We start from the raw sequence: 23,461 nt of genomic DNA, 5'->3' as shown, positions 1-23,461 counted from the left end.
GACAGGAAGACACAGAGAGGCACAAAGAGGAGGAGAGTGGGATAGAGAGGACATCGGGGGCAGGGAGAGCAAACCGTTAATGTTGAAACTTTGCTGTGAAACTGGGCATTATATCAAGTACACATTATAAGAACTAATAAATCTGCAGAAATCTCAATATCACCAAATTTATTCCTATTCCACATTACATACCTGTATTCTAACATCTTCTGTGTTCCTATGTTGTAGACAATGGTGTTAGACTCACTTGGAAATGTCATAGCTGTTCCAGGGCCACTGTCACCTTCGCCATCTGCTTGTTCTAAGCAAAAACTCAATAAATCAAGAATCTATTTGTGATGAACATACATGCATTAAAACAATAGCCTCCGACACATGGTTTCGCAGTTCTTTGATATATACCTTGCAATTCGTTATTCTCAGGTTACTAGCAGTCAAAGACAAAGTTTACAATAAATAAATAAACAGATGGCGACTTAAATACATTATAGTTAAAGATGATTTCAAGTTCTGGAATACTTCTGGTGAATTAGCCTTCCATCTCTTCAAGTCCACGATTTATTTCCTGATGTTTGATTCTCGAAACTGCACATACAACTCCCAGTGTGGCCTGACCAAGCTTTGCCACCATTCCAGCATCATTTGCCAACTTTATTTCATACCATCGACCTTGCAATGTAGGGTAATATTCCAATTGTCATTTTTATTGCCTTTATCATTGTGCACATGCATTCTTAAATATCATTGTCATGAGCTCCTCGTCTCCTTATTGAGAATATTTTGGTTTATCCGCATTAAATTTCATCTGCCACAGTTTTCCCCCAATAACTAAACATTGCCTCTTTATTGCTTTTGGCTTTTATCTAACAAAACATCATGCTGAACTAAAATAGTGTATTAGTAAACAAGGATATATATTCCCTATTCCATCAGGATGTTGTTCATAAATATGGTGAAAAGCTGTGGATCACAGCACAGAAGCCTTGGGTTCAATCTATGCAATCCCAACAGTCACATACAAAGGTGTTCCCTTGTCCACATGCCTTATACTGTGACATTGGAAGAAAATTCATGTATTTTGATGTTTTATGGGTAATGACTGATACCTTCAGCAATATTCACAGACAATCTGGGGAAGAAAATACCAGTGTCGAGAATGAAGGGAGACCCAACAGGGGCAGGCAGTAGATGCGACTTCAGTGAAAGTTTGCAAATTTGTTGCCACTAAATTTGTACTGCCTAGAAGGGGTCTGCCATATATTACCGGGTTATATGCAAAACAAAGCATTTCACTGTACCTAGGTACATGTGACAATAAAGTATAATTGAATCCTTGAAGGCCAATGTGAGCACCCATGATAAGGAAGTTTGCTTCCATTCAACTAGCTAGCTGGGGAAAATACAAGCCAAAAATCCCTATGTAAACATTACAAAAAAGTTGATTCATTTTCAATAAATTTATACTGGAAAAGTACTTATGTAGCCTTTTGAAGTCGCTTATGTACCTTCCATCCTACTCCTTAAGTACTTGAGAAGTTCTTGTGTTCCTCCCTGTAAAAGACACAGAATCAGTCATTAGCATTAATCTTATGTCCTCTGGTTCTTGATTCTCCTACTCTGAATAAAAGACTATGTATTCATACATTCTGTTCATGATTTTATACACCACTATAAGAACATCCCTCTGCCTCCTGCGCTCCAAAGAATAAAGTCCTAGCCTGTCCAATCTTTTCCTATTGCTCATGCCCCCTACACCTTTTCGAGTTTAATGATATCCTTCCAAGAGCAAACTGAATACAGTGCACCAAATACAGCCTTACCAACGTCTTGTACAACTGCAAAATAATGCCCAAACTTCTATACTCAATACCCTGACTGATGAAACCAATGTACCAAAACCTTTTTTACCACCCTTATGACATCACTTTCAAGGAAATATGTTCAGTTTAGTTTATTATCACGTGTACCGTGGCACAGTGAAAAGCTTTTGTTGCGTGCTAACCAGTCAGCAGAAAGGCAATACATGATTACAATCGAGCCATTCAGTGTACAGTCAGAATAGAGATTTTAAAATGTGGTGCAATTGTAATGTGTGATTGTAGATCTGCTTCTGTAATTAGCACACTCGCCCAGATTTGGTACCAGTACTCCTAGATCCCTCTGTTCCACAACAATGATAGTGTCCTATCATTCACTGTTAAGGTCCTGCCCTGGTTTAACTTCCCAAACTGCAACGCACTTATCTGCATTGATCCCCATTTGCCATTCCTTAGCCCATTTGCCAAACTGATCAAGATCCTGCTGTATTTTTTGATAACCATCTTCATTGTCCACTATACCACCTGCTTTAGTGACATCTGTAATTTACTAATCACAGATTGTATATTCTCATTTAAAGCATTGATATACACCACAAACAGCAATGGGCCCAGCACCAATCCCTGAGGAGCACCACTAGTCACCGGAATCCAATCTGAAAGATGACTTCCACCATCACACTCAGTTTCCTTCCATGAAGCCAATTCTGTATCCAGTGAGCCTTCTAGAGCAGCCTAACATGTGGAACCTTATCAAATGCCTTGCTAAGTCTACAGCTTTCCCCTCGTCAGTCGTTTCAGTTCTTCAAAACGCAATCAAATATGTAAGACATGATCTCCCACACACACACACAACCGTGCTGCCTATCCCTAATCACCCCATGTCTACTTAATTTCAGACACAGGAGCAAGAGACTTGAAAAGTTGGCGTAAAGATTGGCTGGAGCAAGTTAATTTCAGGTTCGAGCAGGAGCAGAAGATCGAAAAACAAGCCCATGGATTGGTTGGGTGATCAAAGTTGGCTAATTAAGCAGCTACTTAGAAGGCAAAGTGTAGCGATGCGGCTTATTGGGGGCAGCCATGTTGGGAGATAGGGTGTGTAGAGGTGAAGTGCTGTGTTGAAGGCAAGTGTGAATCATTGGCTCAAGAGTCATAAATGGTGTGTTGAGCGCAAGTGCAAGTCTTTGGCTCAAGTTGGAGGGGAGGAGAGGGGGCAGGGGATAAAAGGTACAGCCTGTTGTGTAGCCTGCCATGTGCGCTTCTTGTGCTTTTTATGTCTTGCTTTGGTGCAGTCAAGATGGCGGGTAGAAGTTTTGTCAGAGCATTTCAGTATTCTAGAACCTGAAAATCAGTATTTTGCTGAGGAAATCAGTAATTTTACGCAGTGCCATTGTGCTGAAAAAAAATGTTATTTTTTATGCGCAGTCATACCCATGTAAGAGGTCAAGAATGCATAACTTTGCTACCAATTGACATGTCTTCTACACACCTTACTTGCATTGCATTCATTGTCATCTCTTTGTATACTGCTGTTTAAACAGCTGCTTCCTGCTTTTAGCATCAGGTGATGTAGAAGCCATTTTGGAAGCCTCCCTCTCTCTCCCTCCCTATCTCCCTTTCTCTCTCCCTCCATCCCTCTCGACCTCCCTCCCTCCCTCTCTCTTCTCTCCCTCCCTCTTTCCTTCCCACCCTCTCTCCTTCCTTTTTTTCTCCCTCCGTCTTATTCCCTCCCTTCCTCTCTCCTTCTCCCTCCCCCTCCCACCTTCTCTCTCCTTTTTTTCTCCCTCCCTCTCCTTCTCCCACCCCCCTTCTCCCTCTCCCTCTCTCCACCCATCCCTCTCTTCCCCCTTGAGCCCACCCACCGTTCTGTAAATTCAAGGCCAATCCCAATGTAATTGCAATCACACTGGTAACCTTTCACCACTGGGCTTATCCAAAATTCTAACACTGCCTGAAAAATAATCATAGGCTCAACTACCACTTGCAAAGAGAATTCCAAACACTCATTGTTATACGAGAATTTTCCCGAACAGTCTGTGACCCATAGCGCTGTGTCCATAGTGCTATGTGTAAAGCCCATAGCGCTATGTTTAAAGCCCATAGCGCTATGTTTAAAGCCCATAGCGCTATGTTTAAAGCCCATAGCGCTATGTTTAAAGCTTATAGCGCTCCAGCTGGTAGCGCTATTTTTAGAACGCATAGCGCTGTAGCCAACAGCTCTTTGTTTAAATTTCCACGCATTAAACTGGCAGCATTCTGTTTAAACCTGGAGCGGGTTTTATAATCTACGGACCTATCTCCAAAGTTGTATTATTGGTCATTTATTCTATTCTTTTTTTATTGTTTTTTTTTTCTTCTTTCTTCCTATCTATAAAAAAAATAAACAAATAGAAGCATAGTTAATATGCAATTGATAAATGAGGACCCCCATCACTTTGATAGCTGGAATCCCATCTATTAACAATATGTTATTGATAAACAAAATGTGTTTTGATTATGATATGTATATGCTTCTCATAAAAATATTATTTAAAACAAAAACCTGGAGCTGGACAGGCAGCGAGAAGGAGAAGGAATGGGTGACGTTTCTGGTTGAGATCCTTCTTCAGACCGAACTGAACTCCGTATTTAAAATCCGTATTTAACAACACAAAACCGAACATCCGTATTCTAATCGCATTGCCGTACAAAATATGAAAATTCATACTACTTGGCAGCTCAGGTAGAATGGTGCAATGTACTCCTGCAGCAAGTGGGGAAGTAGGGAAACTGCCGGTGTCCCTAATGACTACACCTGTGGAAGGTGTGTCGAGGTGCAGCTGCTTACAGACCACGTCAGAGAACAGGAGCGGCAGCTAGATGGCCTCTGGATCATGGAAATTGAAGGTTTCATAGATAGGAGTGATAGTGAGGTGGTCATACCCAAGGTACAGGAAGAGAGTAGGTGGGTGACCACGAGGAAAGGGAGTAGACAGAGAGTTCAACACCTGTCCTTGTACATCTTCCCTTGACTCCATCCAGGGTCCCCAACAGTCCTTTCAGGGGAGGCAGAGGTTTACTTGCACCTTCTCCAACCTCACCTACTGTATCCATTGTTTTCGGTGTGGGCTCCTATATATCGGCGAGCCCAAGCGGAGACTGGGCAATCGTTTCGCTGAACACTTAAGCGCAGTCCTCCTTGGCCATCTCCCTATTTCCAAACATTTTAACTCTCCTTCCCATTGCAATACTGACCCATCTACCCTGGGCCTCCTCCACTGTCAGAGTGAGACCACACGCAAATTGGAGGAACAGCACCTCATATTTAGCTTGGGCAACTTACAACACAGCAGCATGAATGATGATTTCTCTCATCTCAAGTAACCACCAGCATTCCCCCTCTCCCCCATCCTAGTTGTCCTACTAGTTTCACTGTTTGCATCCTTGTATACCTTTGTATGGGCATTGTAGGCTCCACTCATCCTTGGTCATCTGTTGCTGGCCCTGCTCTGTTCTGGCCTTTCCTTACCTCCAGTTGCCTCCCCTCTACCTTCAGTCTGAAGAAGGGTCGCGACCCAAAATGTCATCCATCCTTTCTCTTCTGAGATGCTGCCTGACACCGAGTTCCAGCATTTTGAGTCTATCTTTGTTGCTATGAAAATCTGGCACACCAACATTAATCCTTCAGGTATTCTACAAATCATAATCAATCACAATGACAATTATTAAAAAGACATGATAAAATATGGAATTACTCACATTAATAATGTCTCTGCGAATGGAACGCAGTGGGTTGCCCTCCAGCAACAGAGATTTCAACTTTGGAAGATTTCCTAGTTTATACGGCAAGCTGCATGTCAAAGAGCATTTCATGAATGAACAAGAGATTTTCCAGCAAACGTTACATCCTAATTATTTATGGGATTTTTGTATAAATATTAATAGATTGATCAGGGTAGACACAAATTCCTAGAGTAACTCAGCGGGACAAGCAGCATCTCTGGAGAGAAGGAATGGGTGATGTTTCGGGTCGAGACCCTTCTTCAGATCAATAGATTGATCATACCGATTCAATCTGAAACGACCATGTAGTGAAAGTACACCCTCATTGCTATTAGTAGGGAGTTCCAAAGATTAGACAAAAGGAATACAGGTGCACAACCTTTTATCCGGAGTTCCGGAAACCAAAAAGCTCCGAAAACCGGACATTTTTTCCAGGATGTCGTCTGCACACCAAAGCTCGCGTTTGGCACCAAACTTGACCCGAAACGACCCACGGTCAACCCAGGTCTGTACTACTGTAAAGGCTGCCTCCTCCCCAAGACACTTAAACATCTGTAAATCATTGCTTAAATGTTAGTCAGTTTGTTTGAAGGGCTTTTATGTGAAAGGGGTGGGGGGTGAAGGGGGAAACTTTAATTCTTAGTCCCATACCTGGTCGGAGAAGCGGGGAGCGGGCAATGCCTTACCGGGTCGCCGTGCAGTAAGCTCCGGAGCACTGTGGCCGCCGACTCCCAACATCGCGGAGCTGGGGCTCCGGGCGTCCGGCCGCGGGCGGCGCTGGTTGTAGCTCCGACCCCGGCAACTGGCTGCGCGGCGCTCCAAATCCAGCGCGGCCCGTGGCCGCAGCCCCACGATGTTGTGTGTTGGTGGCCACAGCGCTCCGGTACTTACCGCACGGCGACCCGGTAAGGAATTGCCCGCTCCCCGCTGGTATCCCAGCACTGTGACGCCGCCGACTCCCAACATCGTAGAGCTGGGGTTCGCGGACGTCCGGCCGGGCTGCGGAGCGCCGCGCAGCCAGGGGTAGAGTTGCCGGGGTCGGAGCTCCAACCAGCACCGCCCGCGGCCGGACGCCCGCAGCCCCCAGCTCCGCGATGTTGGGAGTCAGCGGCCACAGCGCTGCGGAGCTTACTGCACGGCGACCCGGTAAGGCATTGCCCGCTCCCCGCCTCTCCGACCAGGTAGGGGACTAAGAATTAAAGTTTCCCCCTTCACCCCCCCCCCCACCACCACATAAAATCCCTCCAAACTAACTGACTAACATTTAAGCAATGATTTACAATGATTCCCCGGTCTTCGGGGACGAGGCAGCCGCTCCAGACTTTTCAAGCCACCCGCGCTACCCAACTAATCTACGCTAAAAATCTTCCATTCGGAAATCCGAAAAATTCCGAAATCCGAGAAGTGTCTGGTCCCAAGGCTTTCGGATAAAAGGTTGTGCACCTGTACTGGTATATTTCCAAATCGGGATAGTGTGTGACTATGAGGGAAACCAGCTTATGGGATGTTACCTTCTACCTTTGTCCTTGCTGGAGGAGGTCATAGGTCTGCCAAAATGAGTAACGTCAATGCGAACTGCTGCCACTATGAGCCTGCAGTAGAGGCAATGAGTGATTGATTGAATATTAAGCAAGCAAGCCGGATGGCATCAAGCAACTCGAGTGTTGTTGGAAATGCACCCATCCAGGCAAGTGGACAATATTCCATCACAGTCCAGATTTATGCCTTATGGATGGTGGAAAGGCTATGGGGTGTCAGTAGACGAGTCACTCGCCATAGTAGGTCCCTTCTTACTGACCTTACCTTGTAGCCACAGCTGGTCCATTTGCACTTCCGATCTCAATAAACAAAATGGCACAGCATAGTGTGTTATATTATTCCTACTTCCAGATAAGCTGGTAACCCCCTTAGTGTCCAGGATGCATTCACAGTAACAAATATCATATTGATGCATAACTGACGGCAGTCCTGTATTAGGTACCTCTGCTCTCTTGACTGCTACATTCGCTATGTTAGGAACCCACCACTGGCCCTCCTGCAGCAATGGACCACCCCGTGGCCAGTGTGTTGAGGTAACTGGTGAGAGCTGGTGCTGGGCAGGCTGGGGCAAACATTGCAGTCACCAAGTCTCAGATGCACCTGTCACAGAAATCAGGTCAACGTTCGTGCAAGTGAACCCATGCAAAACAATTGTCCTGGATGGAGTCCCCAACCTTGTCTCCTGAGACCCAATGGCAGGAATATTCGCAGACATCATTAACTTCTCCCAACTCCATTATGAAATTCCCATCTGCTTAAGAGGACCACTCACCCCGGTGCCACAGAAAAGTACGATAACATGCCTTAATGACTATCGTATGCAGCACGGGGCACAGCAGTAGAGATGCTGCCTTACAGCACCAGATACCCGGGTTCGATTCCGACTATTGGTTCGTACGTTCTCCCCGTGACCTGCATGGGTTTTCTCCAGGTGCTCCAGTTTCCCCCACACTCTAAAGACGGACAGGTTTGTAGGTTAATTGGCTTGGTATAAATGTAAATTGTTTCTAGTATGTAGGATAGCGTTAATGTGCAGGGATCGCTGGTCAGTGTGGACCGAAGGGCCTATTTCCGCGCTGTATCTCACAACTGAATTAAAAAAAACATACTTGCAAATATCATTGTTTGTGAGGTCCAATCGTTCTAGACCTTGAAGCAGAAGAACTTCATCGGGCAGTGATTTCAGTTTATTGTCACGGAGCTCCAATACACTGATGGCACTTAAAGGTTGCAAGTGCTCCGACCCCAAATACTCTATTTGGTTATTTCCAACATACAGTTCCTGTAGTGCAGAGGCAACAGTACAATTGGTAGCTAATTTAAAAGTACATGTAATCCAGGTCGGGCATAATATTTCATTTTAATTATATTATAAGATGTTATTGTTAACCACCTATTAATCAGATGGTTTTTCCTACCAGAGGACACAGGAAATACACAAAACTATAAACATTAGTTTTTGCAGATATTCCAAATAGAAAACTGGATAACATTTTTCAAATCTATAAATATTAATGATAGTTAAAGACCACAGACATCAAAAAATAAGGAGATTATTTAACATCACAAACAAGCATTTAGACAATGTCTACTCATTCATATATTTACTCAAGCATCTGAGCTGTAAATCTGTATCATTCAAATCTTCCCACTGATCTAACAATTTCTAAAGTGTGATGAACTTTATTATATTTAAAGTATGGTAGTAACGGCATCAGATGTCAAAGCTTAGTTTTAATGCTTTAACATCGATTGAGAGAATAGATCTATACAGGAAACAGCCCAAAACATAATAGCAACTTGGAGATAGTAAAAAAAAATACATTAAAATGATAATATTCTCAAAGTACCTTCAGATATTTACAGGATGGAAACTCTGGCAGGTGGCGAAGCCTGTTATGTCTCAAATAAAGCTGTTCTAATGAAACCAAGGCCGCTAATTCTGAAGGGACACATTCCAGTTCATTATGAGTCATATCCAGAAACTTTAAGCCTGAATAAATTAAGACAAATTATAAAGTAAGTTTAATATAGTTGGTTTCACACTACAACCATAGGATTCAGATACCATTTGGAATGATAATTCACCCAGAACATTCCCAATTAATTTTATGCATCTTCTTCCTTTCTCACAATATAATTTATTTTCCAGCAAAATCTGCACAATACAGTTTACAGACCATAAATGTACGTCTAATGATGCATTCAATGCCTCGGCTGTGTTGGGAAATTCTGAACAATTCCTCAGTAAGTTTCTTTTCCCATCTTGATGACATTTTGGAACCAAGAAAGTTATATTATAAATTAAAAGAAAAGTTGATTTACAAATGTTTGTATAATGAACTCTCAATTGATTTCCAATTCCTCATTTATTCGATTATGCTACTTAGTTGGATAATGTAACAAACCAGTGTATTCTTTGCTTGACATGGTTGTGCTGTGTCCAGAGACGGGTTTGATCCAAGCCCACAGTCCTGTCTGTGTGGAATTTGCAGACAGACTCATAACGTTGTACAGCACAGAAATGGGATCTTCAGCCAACCATGCCCATGCCACTCTTTTCACTCATCTATACTAACCCCATTTGCATGCATTAAGTACATATGGTTAAATGCATTGCCTATTTAAGTACCTGTCCAAATGTCTCTTAAACATAGAGATTGTATATCATTATATGCAGCTCTAGATAATAACCACTCTCTGTGTAATGTTTCCCTTCAAATCATTCTGAAAACTCCTTCCTATTATGTTAAATCTATGACCTATTGTTTTGCATACATCTACCATGGGAAAAATAATCCCATTATCTACCTCATAAATTTTCAGGTCATCCATCAGCTTCTTCTGCTCCAGATGAAACAAGCCCCACCTATCCAATCTCTCCTCATAATTAACATCCAGAGAACATTCAGATGAATCTCCTCTACAATCTTTCAGCACAAACCACATCCTTCTTACATTGTGCTGACTTGCACACAGTGTTCCAAGTGATGTCTAACAAATGTTTGGCCCAGTTGCTTAACAAAACCTTTATATTCTATGACCAAACCTATGAAGGTAAGCATGTCATATGCTTTCTTCACCACATCTGTTATCACTTTCAAGGAACTATGGACTTGAGCCCCAAGGTCCCTCTGTTCATCAACATTCCTTAGCACCCTACCATTTACTGCATTCTGATCTATATGATCCATCTTATCTATATTCTACTGTGGCCTGAGATGACCTTCCTCACATCTATACCATGCCAACTTTCACGTCCAGTGTTGTTCTCCCAAACAGCACAATGATTACTCAGATCATTGGCCACTGTAGGGTGGTAGGAGAATCCGAGAGGAGTTGATGGCAGTAGAGAGGAAATAGGTTGCAGAGAAATAAGGAGAGTGGGATTGATCTGGGTGCTGGTACAGACTGAGTGGGCAATATCATCTTGTATGTCAGAAAAACATGAGAAAATAACAGATATAATGCATTCTGGCACTTGTATCCATCCAAGAGCAGATAAAACAATTCTTTTTTGTTCAGTGTGAAATCCATCTCAGAAAATAATCATTGATTTTTTTGGAGGGAGAACAGTTGTTGAGGGAAAGAGATTAATTTAATCCCCGTCGAGAAATACGCTGAGAATGCATGGCGAGCTAAAGAATTATTGGTGTTCTGCAGAATTATTTAGGTGCATAAAGAGCTGGTCTCACTTTGCGATTTTTTCGGCGACTGCTAGCAGTTTTACGACTGCCCATAAAGCCGTCAAGTTGTACAACATACATGGTGACGTATGGTGTCCTGCAGGTGATGCCCGGTTAGGGTTAGGGTTTAGGGTTAGGTTATGATTGTTAGGTAAAGATGTCTCTAGGTTATTAGGTAAAGATCAGTTTTATTTACAGATGTATTGGTACGCTTCCAGATCCAATCACCGTCTCTAACTTTTCACAGGGATGGATTCAGTGAGTGTAGACTGAACTCCCCTCTCCCACCCCTCCTTCTCCCCCCCCCCACTCCACTCCCCCTTCCCATCCCCTTCTAACCCCCCTTTCTCCAACTCCCCCCACTTTCCCTGACGCCCCCATTTGTGGACCCAGCGATCCACCGCACACTATCCCACACACACTAGGGACAATTTATAGAAACCTGTGTGCCTTTGCAGTGCGGGAGGAAACCCGAACCCTAACCCTGGTATAAGTATAAATTGTCCCTAGCGTGTGTGGGATAGTGTGCGTGGGATTGCTGGTCACTTCGGACTCGGTGGACTGAAGGGCACTGTATCTCTGAACTAAATGTGACACAGGGACCCTAGGGGTTGGACTCGAACCCCCAATGTTCTGCTTACTCCTCATGGGAACCAAACTGTTGGCCACGAGTTGTCCCAGAGGCAGATCTCTCTTCCAATGGTCTCTCCAAACCCCCAGAGGCAGTGGGTTTTTCAACTGGGTACAGGCAATGTTGTCAATGTACCAGTGCCACCCACCTGCTCCGGCCACTGAGTCTAAATACCTACCACCCATTTAGAAGTAAGGCGAGGGGGCAGAGGGAGGTGGGGGGTTGTTGTTCCCAAAGTCTGCACTTATCTCATAGTCAAAGTTACTAAAACAGATGATGTGGCCTTTGTGTAGTACTATTAGTGGGATTTAGCTGTCCCAGGCTGGGTCCACAAATGGGGGGGGGGGGGGGGGGGGGGCATTGGGAGGGGGTTGGAGAATGGGAGGGAGAGAGGGGGGAGAGGGGATGTGAGGGGAGGGTGGAGTGGAGAAGGGAGAGAAGAGTGGAGCAGGGAGAAGGGAGGAAGAGGGATGAAGGGAAGAAGGGGGGAGAGGGGAAGGTGGGATGGGGGGAGGGGAATTCAGTCTACACTCACTGAATCCATATGAAAAGTTAGAGACGGTGATTGGATCTGGAAACGGACCAACACATCTGTAAATAAAACTGAACGACTCAGACATCTTTTCATTTGCACAATTGATTTATTGTATTAATTTTTAATATATTAATGTTTAAAATCCATGCATTGAAGGAAGAATATTTTACAGCCCATCTGTGGTCCCTAACCCTAATGGGGCGTCACCCGCAGGACTGCATACATCAGCGTGTGTCACGGCGCACGACATGAGACAGCCAGATGTCGCCCCTGGTTTTTGAACATTCCAAAATCCAGGGGCGACAGGAAGACACCACGCGTCACTACATGCATCACCACGCGTCACGACCCGACCACGATGCGTCACGACCAGACCACGACGCGACAACCTCTTTTCAGGCTGTCGTCGAAAATGGCGCCCAGGTGGGACAGGCCCTTAAATCTTCCATTGGCTTTCAAAGTTGGACACATCAAGCAACCAATTAGCTTCCTGATCTTCCCACCATGACCTCTGCCACCCTCACCACTCACTCGGACTCCTGAGCTAAACAGGGATGAACAAGAGGATAAGATGGAAAGAAAGATGTAGAGATATGGAGGATTTAAAGAAAAGGGCAAGACTGGAAGGAAGGAAGATATAGGCAAGGCCTAATCTCCGCAGGGAAGGACTGTTTTGATATGAAGTGGGCCTCAGTTTGATTCATCCCTTGTTTGTGGCCACGAACACTTTCATCCCTCTTTCCTCTTTCATCACTCCATTTCAGTGTTTTCCTTTTGCATTATTCAAAGCTTGTGACATGCCTTTATTGTTGAACACACTGGTCCTAGTCTCTCCCACTAGAGGGCATAGCCTCAGAATTAATGGAAATACCTTTGGAAAGGAGATGAGGAGGAATTTCTTTGGTCAGAGGGTGGCGAATCTGTGGAATTTATTGCCACAGACATCTGTGGCGGTCGTCATTGGGTATTTTTAAGGCGGAGATTGACAGATTCTTGATTCGTAAGGGTGTCAAGGGTTATGTGGAGAAGGCAGGAGAATGGGGTTGAGAGGGAAAGATAGATCCGCCAGATTGAATGGCGTAGTCGACTCGATGGGCCAGATGGCTTAATTCTGCTCCTATGTCTTATGAAATTCTGAGCCAATAGCTTCAGAGTTTGAATTTTTAAACAGTGTGTTTAATACCATTTAGACACAGTACGTAATATTGCAGGTTTTAAGATTTTTGTTGTGGTAATATACAAGTCTTATCACAGAATTTGGGAACGCTGTTGATTTTCATGTGACACTATTATCTATACCTACCTATTTGCTAACATATATTACAATATAAAAAGGTCAAAAGATAGCTTCAATATGGAAAATTAATACAAAATAAAATTTGTATTTTCCAACTTACTTGTCATTTTGCTGATGTCTGGAGGTATGCTCTTTAGTTTGTTAGCAGCCAGATTGAATCGCAGAAGAACTGTCAGCTCGCCAAGCGAGCTTGGAATTGTTGAAAGTCGGTTATTGGATAAATCCTGTCAAGATACTTAATCAATACTCCCACTGCCATCACACAGCAGATTTTCAAATAACAGTCTTAGGATGTGGAGAGGAGAACATCCTTAAAGCAAATTGGTATGAAAATCCAAACATTTTGCATGCAACTTTGACTTCATTTCAGAGATTGGAGTCATTTATCTTTAAAAGATGCTTATTCACTTTATAGATATAACCACATATTTAGTTTTAAATTATGCAAAAGTAAATTATATGAAATTGTGACATATTGACAGGATAAGTAATTAAGGTAGAGAGACCAGGACTACAAAAAAGCCAACATGGAGACTCGGGTATTTTAAGGTGCCAAGTGTTTGCAGTTTTACTTAACAGGAGCATCTTGGAATCACCCAGTGAAATGTTGAAACAATGAGACAGATTTTATTTGGTATAGGTGTCCAAAGTTCATTCGTATTGTGCAAAATCTATTTACACAATATAATTTTAAATGGTAAAGCATGAAGGGCTAAAATTGCTTTATTATTTCATTTGGCCCATGTTTGAACAAAAGCTCCAAACAAGGGTCTCAACCCAAAATGTCATACTCCTTTTCTTCAGAGATGCAGTCTGACCTGCTGAGTTACTCCAGTTTTTTGTATCTAAAGCTCTGACAAGATCTGTTGCCGTAGCCCTGGTGAAACCCAAACTGGACACTTGCGAACAGTAACGTGTAAGTGTCAAAAAATTAAAAATCCAAACTGTGGAAACATGAAAAAGAAAGAAAAATGCTGGAAGCAGAAAGCACTTCAGATGGAAACTGAGAGAAATGTTGCTCGATGGCGACCTTTGGTCAGGAAGTGAGTACTACTTGTTAACATGATAGACATCTTGCAATGCAGTGCTAATGCAGTGCTGGTAATGCTGGTTGGGTGGTAATTAACTAGATTCGATTTGTCCTGCTTTCTGCATCACCAAGTAAAAAGAAATGTCATGTAAATGTAAAAAAATGTAAACTAAGAGCAAAAGGGATTATTAAAGAGAAAAGTGATTGGATAATATTTTGTGTTTTGGCAAAATGTAAGATTAGTATTTGAGACATTTTAAGCAACTGTTATAATAATTAACATACCAGGTCTTCTAAATGAACAAGTTGACCAATATCATCTGGAATGTACTCCAGTCCATTATGCTGTAGTTGGAGATTTTTCAAGGACCTTAAATTCCAAAGTTCATCTGGCAATTCCTTAAGTTTATTGTGGCTAAGAGTTGAAATAATATGCATATATTCATATGTTTACATTTCTGAAAGCAATGAAGGCAATATATTCTCCTCTCCCCTACCTACCCCCTCCTATCCCTCTATCCCCCCCCTACTCATCTCCCCTATCCCCCCCTACTATCGCACCTCACCTCCCCCTCTGCCCTCCCTCTATTCCCCACTCCCCCCCCCTTGCTCTTCCTCTATTCCCCATCCACCCCACTCGCCCTCCTCACTCTTCTTTTCCCTCTCCTCCTACCCTCCCCCAATCCCTCCCTCATCTCTCCGTTCCCCTACCCTCAGTCACCCCCCCTCCCTCCATAACTCCCCTCCTCTCCCTCTCCTCCTACACTCTCCCTCCCCAGGATCTCGAGTTTTTTATAATTACTATTTTTTATGGCATTTGTAAAAAAAGTTTCCCATATTTTTCATTCCTTTGAAATAATAAAGCATTCACAGAAAATCCTGCAGAACTAAATTTTAATAAGAACTGTTTGACATGTAGGACTTAAAGCATCAAAACCAACATATTACTTCATTCATATTTTATTAGTCAATATGCTGCAGCATCCAATCATAAAGACAGGAAAACTCCAATAATCAGGCATATTTACAATGTTGGTGGAACTGAATTGATAGGTTTTCTAGATTATTGAAGGTTACTTCTATTAAAACTATACACTCTTAATTAACTTTTTAAAAATAAGTTACACAGCAGTAGAATAAGTTTTCCAAGCAGGTGATCTTAAAGGGAGAGTAGGGACTGGGATTTGTTAATTTAAAAATAGCACAGGCACAGGGCTCCATTGAGTTTAAAAGGATTAAGGGAAATATGCCCCAAGCCAGATGCTGAACCATCAGAATTACCGAATAATGGGATTGCAGATTATTCTAATTTTACTCCACACATGGTTCTGCTGTGTGTGTTTCTATCGGACAAGATAGGAATGGTGAGTTAGAGAACACTATTTGCATTACGTGCGCCAAATTGTTATAAAGCAGTTTTGATCAGGAACTTAACAAGCAAAAAAACCTGCCTTGGATTTAAACAGTATCGGGGAGAAAACTGCCTCCAAGCAACCTCCCCATAGAAATCAGACACCACTGCCTCAACAGGCAATCATTGAAATTGACAAGCTTATATTGAATCTAGACTAAGTGGGACCCGTTGGGTCCATCACACAGGCTTGGTCCCCCAATGCAATATTTCACCACTCACCCATTAGCCACCAACTGCACAGGCGCAGCTCATTCCCCTCATCCCTATAACTCTCTCCCCCTCCTCTTCACCCTCCCTCTTCTTTCCCCTCTCCTAATCTCTCCATAACTCCTCTCCCCTACCTACCCCCTCCTATCGCTCTACCCCCCCTACTCACCTCCCCTATCCCCCCCACTATCGCACCTCACCTCCCCCTCTGCCCTCCCTCTATTCCCCACTCCCCCCCGCTCTTCCTCTATTCCCCCTCCACCCCACTCGCACACCTCACCTCCTCCCTCTTCTTTTCCCTCTCCTCTCCTCCCCAACCCTCCCTCATCTCTCCATTCCCCTACCCTCAGTCACTCCCCCCTCCCTCCATAACTCCCCTCCTCTCCCTCTGTCCCCTCTCCTCCTACACTCTCCCTCCCCAGGATCTCGAGTTTGCCGCGCCTCTCCCTTCTTGCGTGCCCCGGATGAGTATCAGCGGTCGGCGCCCTCAGAGTCAGGCCTCGGATCAGAAATGCCGGCGTGTGGGGAGAGAGAGAGATCAGAGAAAAGATGGGGGGAAGAGCCATGGAGAGGGCGGTATCACGGAGGAGGGGGGCAGGAGCCAGCAAGGGGGAACAGGCGGGAAGGGGATAGAGCTGCAGGGAATTGCGATGGTGGTGCGTTTGGGACTCACAGCGGGTGCTGGACGCTCTCCTCTGCCGGGATCGGATTGTCCACTTTCCATTGATGGGTCCAGCCAAGATTCAGACCCGATAAGAATATCAGGGTTTTCAGTTTCAATAAATGAATTGATCACAGCACATTTTCCTTTTATACTGCGGCAATTTATAACAGCGATTTTGATTCCATGTTCATTGCTGACATCATGGCTATCAATATCTTTGTTGGTACCATGAATATCCTTTTGAGCATCACCATTACACGCATTTCTTTGTCCATTAACATGTTGACGGGTGTGATAGCTGGTGTAGGGGGAGGATGGAGGATTGTCATCATCAGGGGTATTACTTTTACCATCTTGCCCAACAACGGTCCAGCCATCGTTTGTCTTCGCACATTTCAGCAGAGGGTTTTTCTCTGCTTTGGATGTCGTTCCACAAAACCACCCATAAGCAGTTTTTTTTAATGTGTTATTTTCGGTAAGTGGCCAGCACAAATTGGGCTGGATGAGCTTAAATCTCATGATTCCATACATCACAATCAGGGTCATTTATATAGGTATTAGACATTTCAGATACAGAGGGTATGACAAGCTAGTAATCAAGGTCATCACTCAGAGATGCAAGACTTTCAAATGAATTGCTCAAGTTGAGCATACTTGTAAGGTCGCTTGACGAGTCAAAAAATGAACTAGCAAGGTTCATGACATCGCACAATGGACATAACCAAATGGCATTTGGATTTTTGGAGTGAAAACCAAAAGTGGCGTTTGACACATTGGAGCAGTTCAGCTGAAACCAACTTGTGCACTTTGAGCACTGAATGCCAGAATCTTTAACAGCAAATGAGCACAAACCACACGGGTACTTTGGTTTACGTCCGCGGTGCTGACCTTTTGGGCCAGGGTTGAGGTCGATGGCCCCAGCCAGTGAATTAACAATAACGACCAATGGTCGGCGACCTCTAGGGTAGCCTAGAAAGGGTTTAAGAAGGAACTGCAGATGCTGGAAAATCGAAGGTACACAAAAATGCTGGAGAAACTCAGCGGGTGCAGCAGTATCTAGGAAACTCAGCAGGTGCAGCAGCATCTAGAAACTCAGCGGGTGCAGATATCGTAAACAGTGGAGAAAACTGTCAAGAATTAATGCAGGATCGATCAGTTGGACAACTGGGTTGAGGAATGGCAAATAGAGTTTAAATCATATAAGTGGGAGGCGTATTTTGGGAAGTCAATGCAAGACAGAACCGTTACAGTGAATGCTAGGGTTGGGGAGTGTTTTAAAGCAGAGGGATCTAAGACTACAAATCTATAATTCCTTAAAGGTGGCATCGTAGATAGATAGGGTGGTGAAGACAGTTTCTGGCAGACTGGCCGCCATAATCATGGAATCGAGTGTGGAAGTTACAACGTAGTGTTATAGTTGTACAAAACATTGGTGAGGCAGTACACTTTTGAGGGTTGATCACCCTGCTATAGGAAAGATGCCATTAAGCTGGAAAGATTGCAGAGATGAATTATGAGGTTGTTGCCAATTCTCTGGGCCTAAGCTACAGGGAGAAGTTGCCCAGGCTATGCCTTTATTATTTAGACGTCAGAGATACAGAATGGGAACTGGCCCATTGGACCACTGAGTCCACCTGAGCAGCAATCACCCTGTACACTAGCACTATCGTACACACTAGGGAAAATTTACACTTTACACAAGCCAATTAACCTACAAACCTGTACATCTTTGAAATGTGGGAGGAAATTGGAGCATCTGGAGAAAACCCAAGCAGTCATAGGGAGAACATACAAACTCCGCACAGACAGAATCTATAGTCAAGATCAAACCCAGGTCACTGGCACTGTAAGGCAACAACTCTACCAATGCACCACCCTTCCCTGGAGCATAGAAGACAGAGAGGTGGTCTTATCGAGGTGTATTAAGTTATGAGGGGCAGAGATTTTGTGAATGCACGCTAGTGTTTTTTGAGGGTTGGGGAACCAGAGGACAAGGGTTTAAAGTGGGAGGAAAAGATTTAATAGGAATTTAATTCGAGGGGGGAAATTTTCATAAAAATAGTTGAGTATATGGAACAAGCTCTCAGAAGTAGCATGACATTTCTGCAAAAAATCTCAGAAATAGTAGTTGAGATAGATATAATAACATTTGAAGTTATTTAGAGTGGTACACGGATAGGAAAGGTTTAGAAGGACATGGGCCAAACACAAGCAAATGGGACTAGCTTGGATGAGCCATCTTAGCTGCCATGAACGAGTTGGACCAAAGGAACCTCTTCGATGCTGTATTATTCCATGATTCTACAAAAGCAGGTCATAGTCTAGGGATCCTGTGGTAAATGACCTACTTCCTGACATCCCAAAGTCTTTTCACTACCTACAAAATGGTATACCTTCCACAATGACATAGTTTTAAGATGAGATGGGGAAAGTTTAAAGGAGATTTGCACAAGTCCTTTTATTTTTACACACATACATAAAGTAGTCAGTGCCTGAACAGCAGTCAGGGGATTGGTTTAAGCAATTAGGATCGATAGCACTGTTTAAGACCCAATTGACAGGCACATGAGCAATATTAAATATCAAAGTACGAAATCTTAAATTTTAAACTTAGAAAGAGAAACAAGTTTTTCACTCAAAAAGATAAGCTGGTGACCAAATGCATCTGGATCCTGGCCAAAACATATCATTAAGTGGACAGTATGAATGAGTTCAAGATGCTATTACAGATGCTGCCCGATTTACGATGCTTCGACTTAAGATATTTTGACTTTATAATGGTGCAAACACTGGGCAAAGGCAGCGAGCTGCACCTCACTTCCGGTCACGTGATCAAATTGTATTAAATGCGTTTTCAAGTTAAGATATTTTCGATTTATCGGAACGTAACCCCATCGTAGGTCGAGGAGCAGCCGTAAATGCAATTTATCAATATCATAAGAAAGATAAACAGTATTGAAACATGAATGAGGGCAGGCCTTTCAGTCTTAATCATCATCGTCTGTACTTGAAACTGTTTATATTCTTGCCCAATGCCATTTTAATCTTACTTAATATTAATTCAACTTTATTATTCTGTAATATATTAAACTCATCTATATATAAACATGAATGTACCCAAGGCAGTACCTGAGAATGAGCTTCTGGAGATTCACCAACTGCCCAATTGCACGAGGAAGAGCAGTCAGCTGATTGTCATGGACCTGAAACCAATTTTAATAAAATCAATATCTTGACCAATAGATTAATATTCATTGTAAAGTGCAAAATTCTATTGAATGCTATTGTTGCATAATAAATTTCAGTCACAGATCTTATTTTTTTTAATACATATGTTTGGGGGATAATATTTTTCCTCAATGCCTTGATTAGCCAATGTTATATATCTGTAAAGTGATAAATATATATAGTGATTAATGATATTACTTTCAAAGCAGTTCTCATTTCAAAAGAAACTTTGACCTTAAAGGCAATTTTAAAATAATTTGAAACTACAAAGTGACGGATTTTAGTGAGACTTTTTCTCAGGCATATCACAGAATCATTAACCAGCACATTAATAATTACATTGAAATAAAAGATAGAGACAGTGAAAGATTTCAATTATATGTACTTAATTACCTTGAGGCCGAGTACTAATTAATTCTTCCCTTCTCCCAGAAGTACAGGGATTTGTGCTTTAAATTGAAAAAATGTATCCTCAGTCCAAAAATGTGTCCTCCCAAAAGCAGTAAATGAACCACTTATTTGTTGAACAGGTATTTATTGTATAACTGACATTTAAAAAAAAAACTATTCAGTTATTAAGGATTACAATTTATATTAGACGGTAATATTTCAGTATTTTTGTTTTGCTAAAACAACTTCTTTCATAGTAAATCTCAAAAAAGCTCACATCCATTCAGAGCTGAACCATTGTTCTGTCTAACCGACCATCTTCCTTGATTGTTACAGCTATCTTCTAGCAGATTGTCTGGAAAATTTATCTGAAGAAAGCTTCCTATTCTTCATGATTCAAACAGATAGTTTATCAAACTAAAAATGGGAGTAATCAGTAAATGTTTATCCATGCCCAATCACAATTGATGTCTCAAATATCGTAATAAATTCAAATTGAAAATAGGCCTAAAAATAGCAATTAATGTAGAACTGCTAACTTATTTGAATAATAGTTATATAATTATATAGTATTATTCCCAATTACAATTTAATGCAGATGTATTAAACTAGTTTTCAAAAGATTATTACAAATACATATTTACATCAAGTACTGTGAGAGCTGGGAGGAGCTGAAGATCATCTGATAAGGACTCTAGTTTGTTGGAAGCCAAGATAAGTTTACTTAGGTCTGTCTGATCCCACCATCGATCACTTGCGTTAAACGAGACATTCAAATGACAATCCTCTGGTGGGTCCAGATTTATCCGCCATACACTCTGGGGTACTGCATTAAAATAAATAATTTAGTAAGCAACAATTACAATTGAACCCAATTCACAGCATTTAATAAAATGATCTATTTTCCTTAATAAGGCATCTTAACAGTGATCGTATGACAAAATAAAACTTTACATTGAATATTTTCTTTATACTGATTTGCAATTGCAAGAGCACAAAATTAGAAACAGTGAGGGAAATAAAAGAATAATACATCATTCAAGCAAGGTGGAAAATAAGACCATAATTTAGATATACGAAATGCATGACAGCAATATTATTGCCGTAAAATTTACACGGAACAGTACAGCATGGAACGGGTCTTGGCCCCTCAATGTCTGCGCCGACCACTATGCCAATTTAAACTGTTGATCTGCCTGCATATGGTCTTTAATTCCCCATTCCCTGACCATTCATGTACTATCGAAATGCGTCTTCAGCATTGCAATCATATCTGCTTTCAACATTTCTCCAGAAAGCTGTTGCATTCACCTAATGCACCTCCTTTAAACATTCCATCTCTGCTTAAATATATGCTGCCTCGTATTTGACATTTTCACCCTGGAGAAATACTCTGATGATCTATGCTATTTATGCTTCACACTATTTTATGCTTCTATTAAGTTGCCCATAGCCTTCAGCACTCCAGAGAAAACAATATAAGATTGTTAAACCTTCTCTTCTCGTGAATCCAGGCAACATCTTGGAAAGTTTTCCGCATCCTCTCCAAAGCCTCCACATCCTCCCTGTAATACAGCAACCAGAACTGCACACACAACACTCCAAAAGTGGCCAAACCAACGTTTTATATGGCTGCACGACTACTTCCTGATTTTTGTGCTCAATGACCTGAATGATGAAGGCAAGCATGCCCAATGCCTTCTGGATCACCCAATCTACTTGCATTGTTACTTTCAGAGGGCTATACAATTGCACCCCAAGATCCTTCTTTATATTAATGTTCATAAGAGTCCTGTCATTTTCTGGCTACATTCCTCTCAGATCTGTTTGACCAGCAAAAGGGATCATCCAGGAAGGCTCTGGAACCATCCATGCTGTAAAATCAGTGGTGGACCTGTATCTCACTTTTTAGAAAGCCTGGCGACTGGAGGCCCCGTCTTGTTCTAAACCTTTCCTATCCATGTACCTGCCCTAATGTATTTTAAACATTTTGATAGTATCTGCCTCAACTGCCTCCTCTGGCAGCTCATTCCATATACCCACAACCCTTTTTGTAAAAAAGTTGCCCCTCAGGTTATTGTTAAATATTTCCCCCCCTCACCTGATTAAATGCAAGTTTCATGAGAAAGATACTTAAATACTCTCATTGATTGGCACTTGGGTAAGGCAAATAGATATGACAAGATTTCATGCATGCAGTATAAACTAGTTAATTACTTGCTCAACTATAATACAACCTAACACTATGTCTTTATCAGCAAACATTACTAGTTCTAAACTTACGATTTAACAGTCATTGAAACAGCAGCTGAAAATGACTTTGTTCACACTACCTTGCAACATCACGTAGTCGCATTTCAAGGCCCTATCCATCTCATGCGTTTATATCCTACCAAAGACAGTAATTTACCGAGTATATAAGTGCCTTTAATCTCCTAACATTACTAGACCATCAGAGGGCGGTGGAGGCAGGTTCTCTGGATGCTTTCAAGAGAAATCTAGATAGGGCTCTTAAAAATAGCGGAGTCAGGGGATATGGGGAGAAGGCAGGAGGGGGTACTGATTGGGGATGATCAGCCATGATCACATTGAATGGCAGTGCTGGCTCGAAGGGCCGCATGGCCAACTCCTGCACCTATTACATCCAAACCTGACATTACCGATAAATATCTATCCCCAGTTACTTTTAAGATGTGACCGCTAGTTGAAAAATTCAAGTTTGTTTACGTTTTCTCATCTGCAGACCGGAGACAGGGAAATCGAACAGAACAATCCAGGAATCATTTCATAACCTTCTGTGCACTTACTCACAAACTTGCTACATATAAACATTTAGAGTTACCAACATTGTGTTATGTGTACGCAAATATTTAGCAAAGTAATGTTTCCCTCTTAAGCAGGATCTTATTCATATTTTCTTTCCAGAGGATTTTTCAGCACCTTGCATTCCAGTTACTTACACGACCGAATACACTCACAAGCTGCGCCCCTACCTACCTTCACTCAACTCTCGGTTGGAAAGGTTCAGCTGTCCACTTTTCCTTGCCGCTTTAATGAAAGCCGCAAACATAGGCAACTCTTTCCCTGGAGGTTGAAATCCTGCTTTGTAATTTGCGAACCTACTTCCTCCCTTCCGGGACATGGCTGCAGGAACAAAATTCTACAGAAACATAATACAACAGCAGCAAAATACAACAGGCCACCGCCGCCTTCTCCGGGAAGGCCGCTCCTCTCACGGTGCGCATGCGCGCCCAGCGCTGC

At 42.4% G+C, this 23,461-nt stretch overlaps 1 protein-coding gene across 1 annotated transcript in view; it reads right to left on the bottom strand.

The window, feature by feature from the left end:
• lrrc40 (leucine rich repeat containing 40) overlaps positions 1-23,461 on the bottom strand; it is a 48,629-nt gene extending 25,168 nt beyond the window's left edge. The window contains exons 1-10 of the mRNA XM_055641903.1: positions 23,198-23,461; positions 20,845-21,026; positions 19,712-19,785; positions 14,583-14,712; positions 13,368-13,491; positions 8,969-9,111; positions 8,228-8,400; positions 5,556-5,646; positions 1,506-1,551; positions 193-301 (exon numbers count right to left, since the gene is read on the bottom strand). Of these exons, the coding sequence (XP_055497878.1) occupies positions 193-301; positions 1,506-1,551; positions 5,556-5,646; positions 8,228-8,400; positions 8,969-9,111; positions 13,368-13,491; positions 14,583-14,712; positions 19,712-19,785; positions 20,845-21,026; positions 23,198-23,342 (1,217 nt within the window). The 5' untranslated portion in view covers positions 23,343-23,461. The remainder of the gene's footprint in view (positions 1-192; positions 302-1,505; positions 1,552-5,555; positions 5,647-8,227; positions 8,401-8,968; positions 9,112-13,367; positions 13,492-14,582; positions 14,713-19,711; positions 19,786-20,844; positions 21,027-23,197) is intronic.

The sequence above is a fragment of the Leucoraja erinacea genome, chromosome 10 (assembly GCF_028641065.1).
Source record: "Leucoraja erinacea ecotype New England chromosome 10, Leri_hhj_1, whole genome shotgun sequence".
In the NCBI taxonomy this organism is placed as follows: Eukaryota; Metazoa; Chordata; class Chondrichthyes; order Rajiformes; family Rajidae; genus Leucoraja; species Leucoraja erinaceus.
This window is presented reverse-complemented; position numbering and strand designations above follow the sequence as displayed.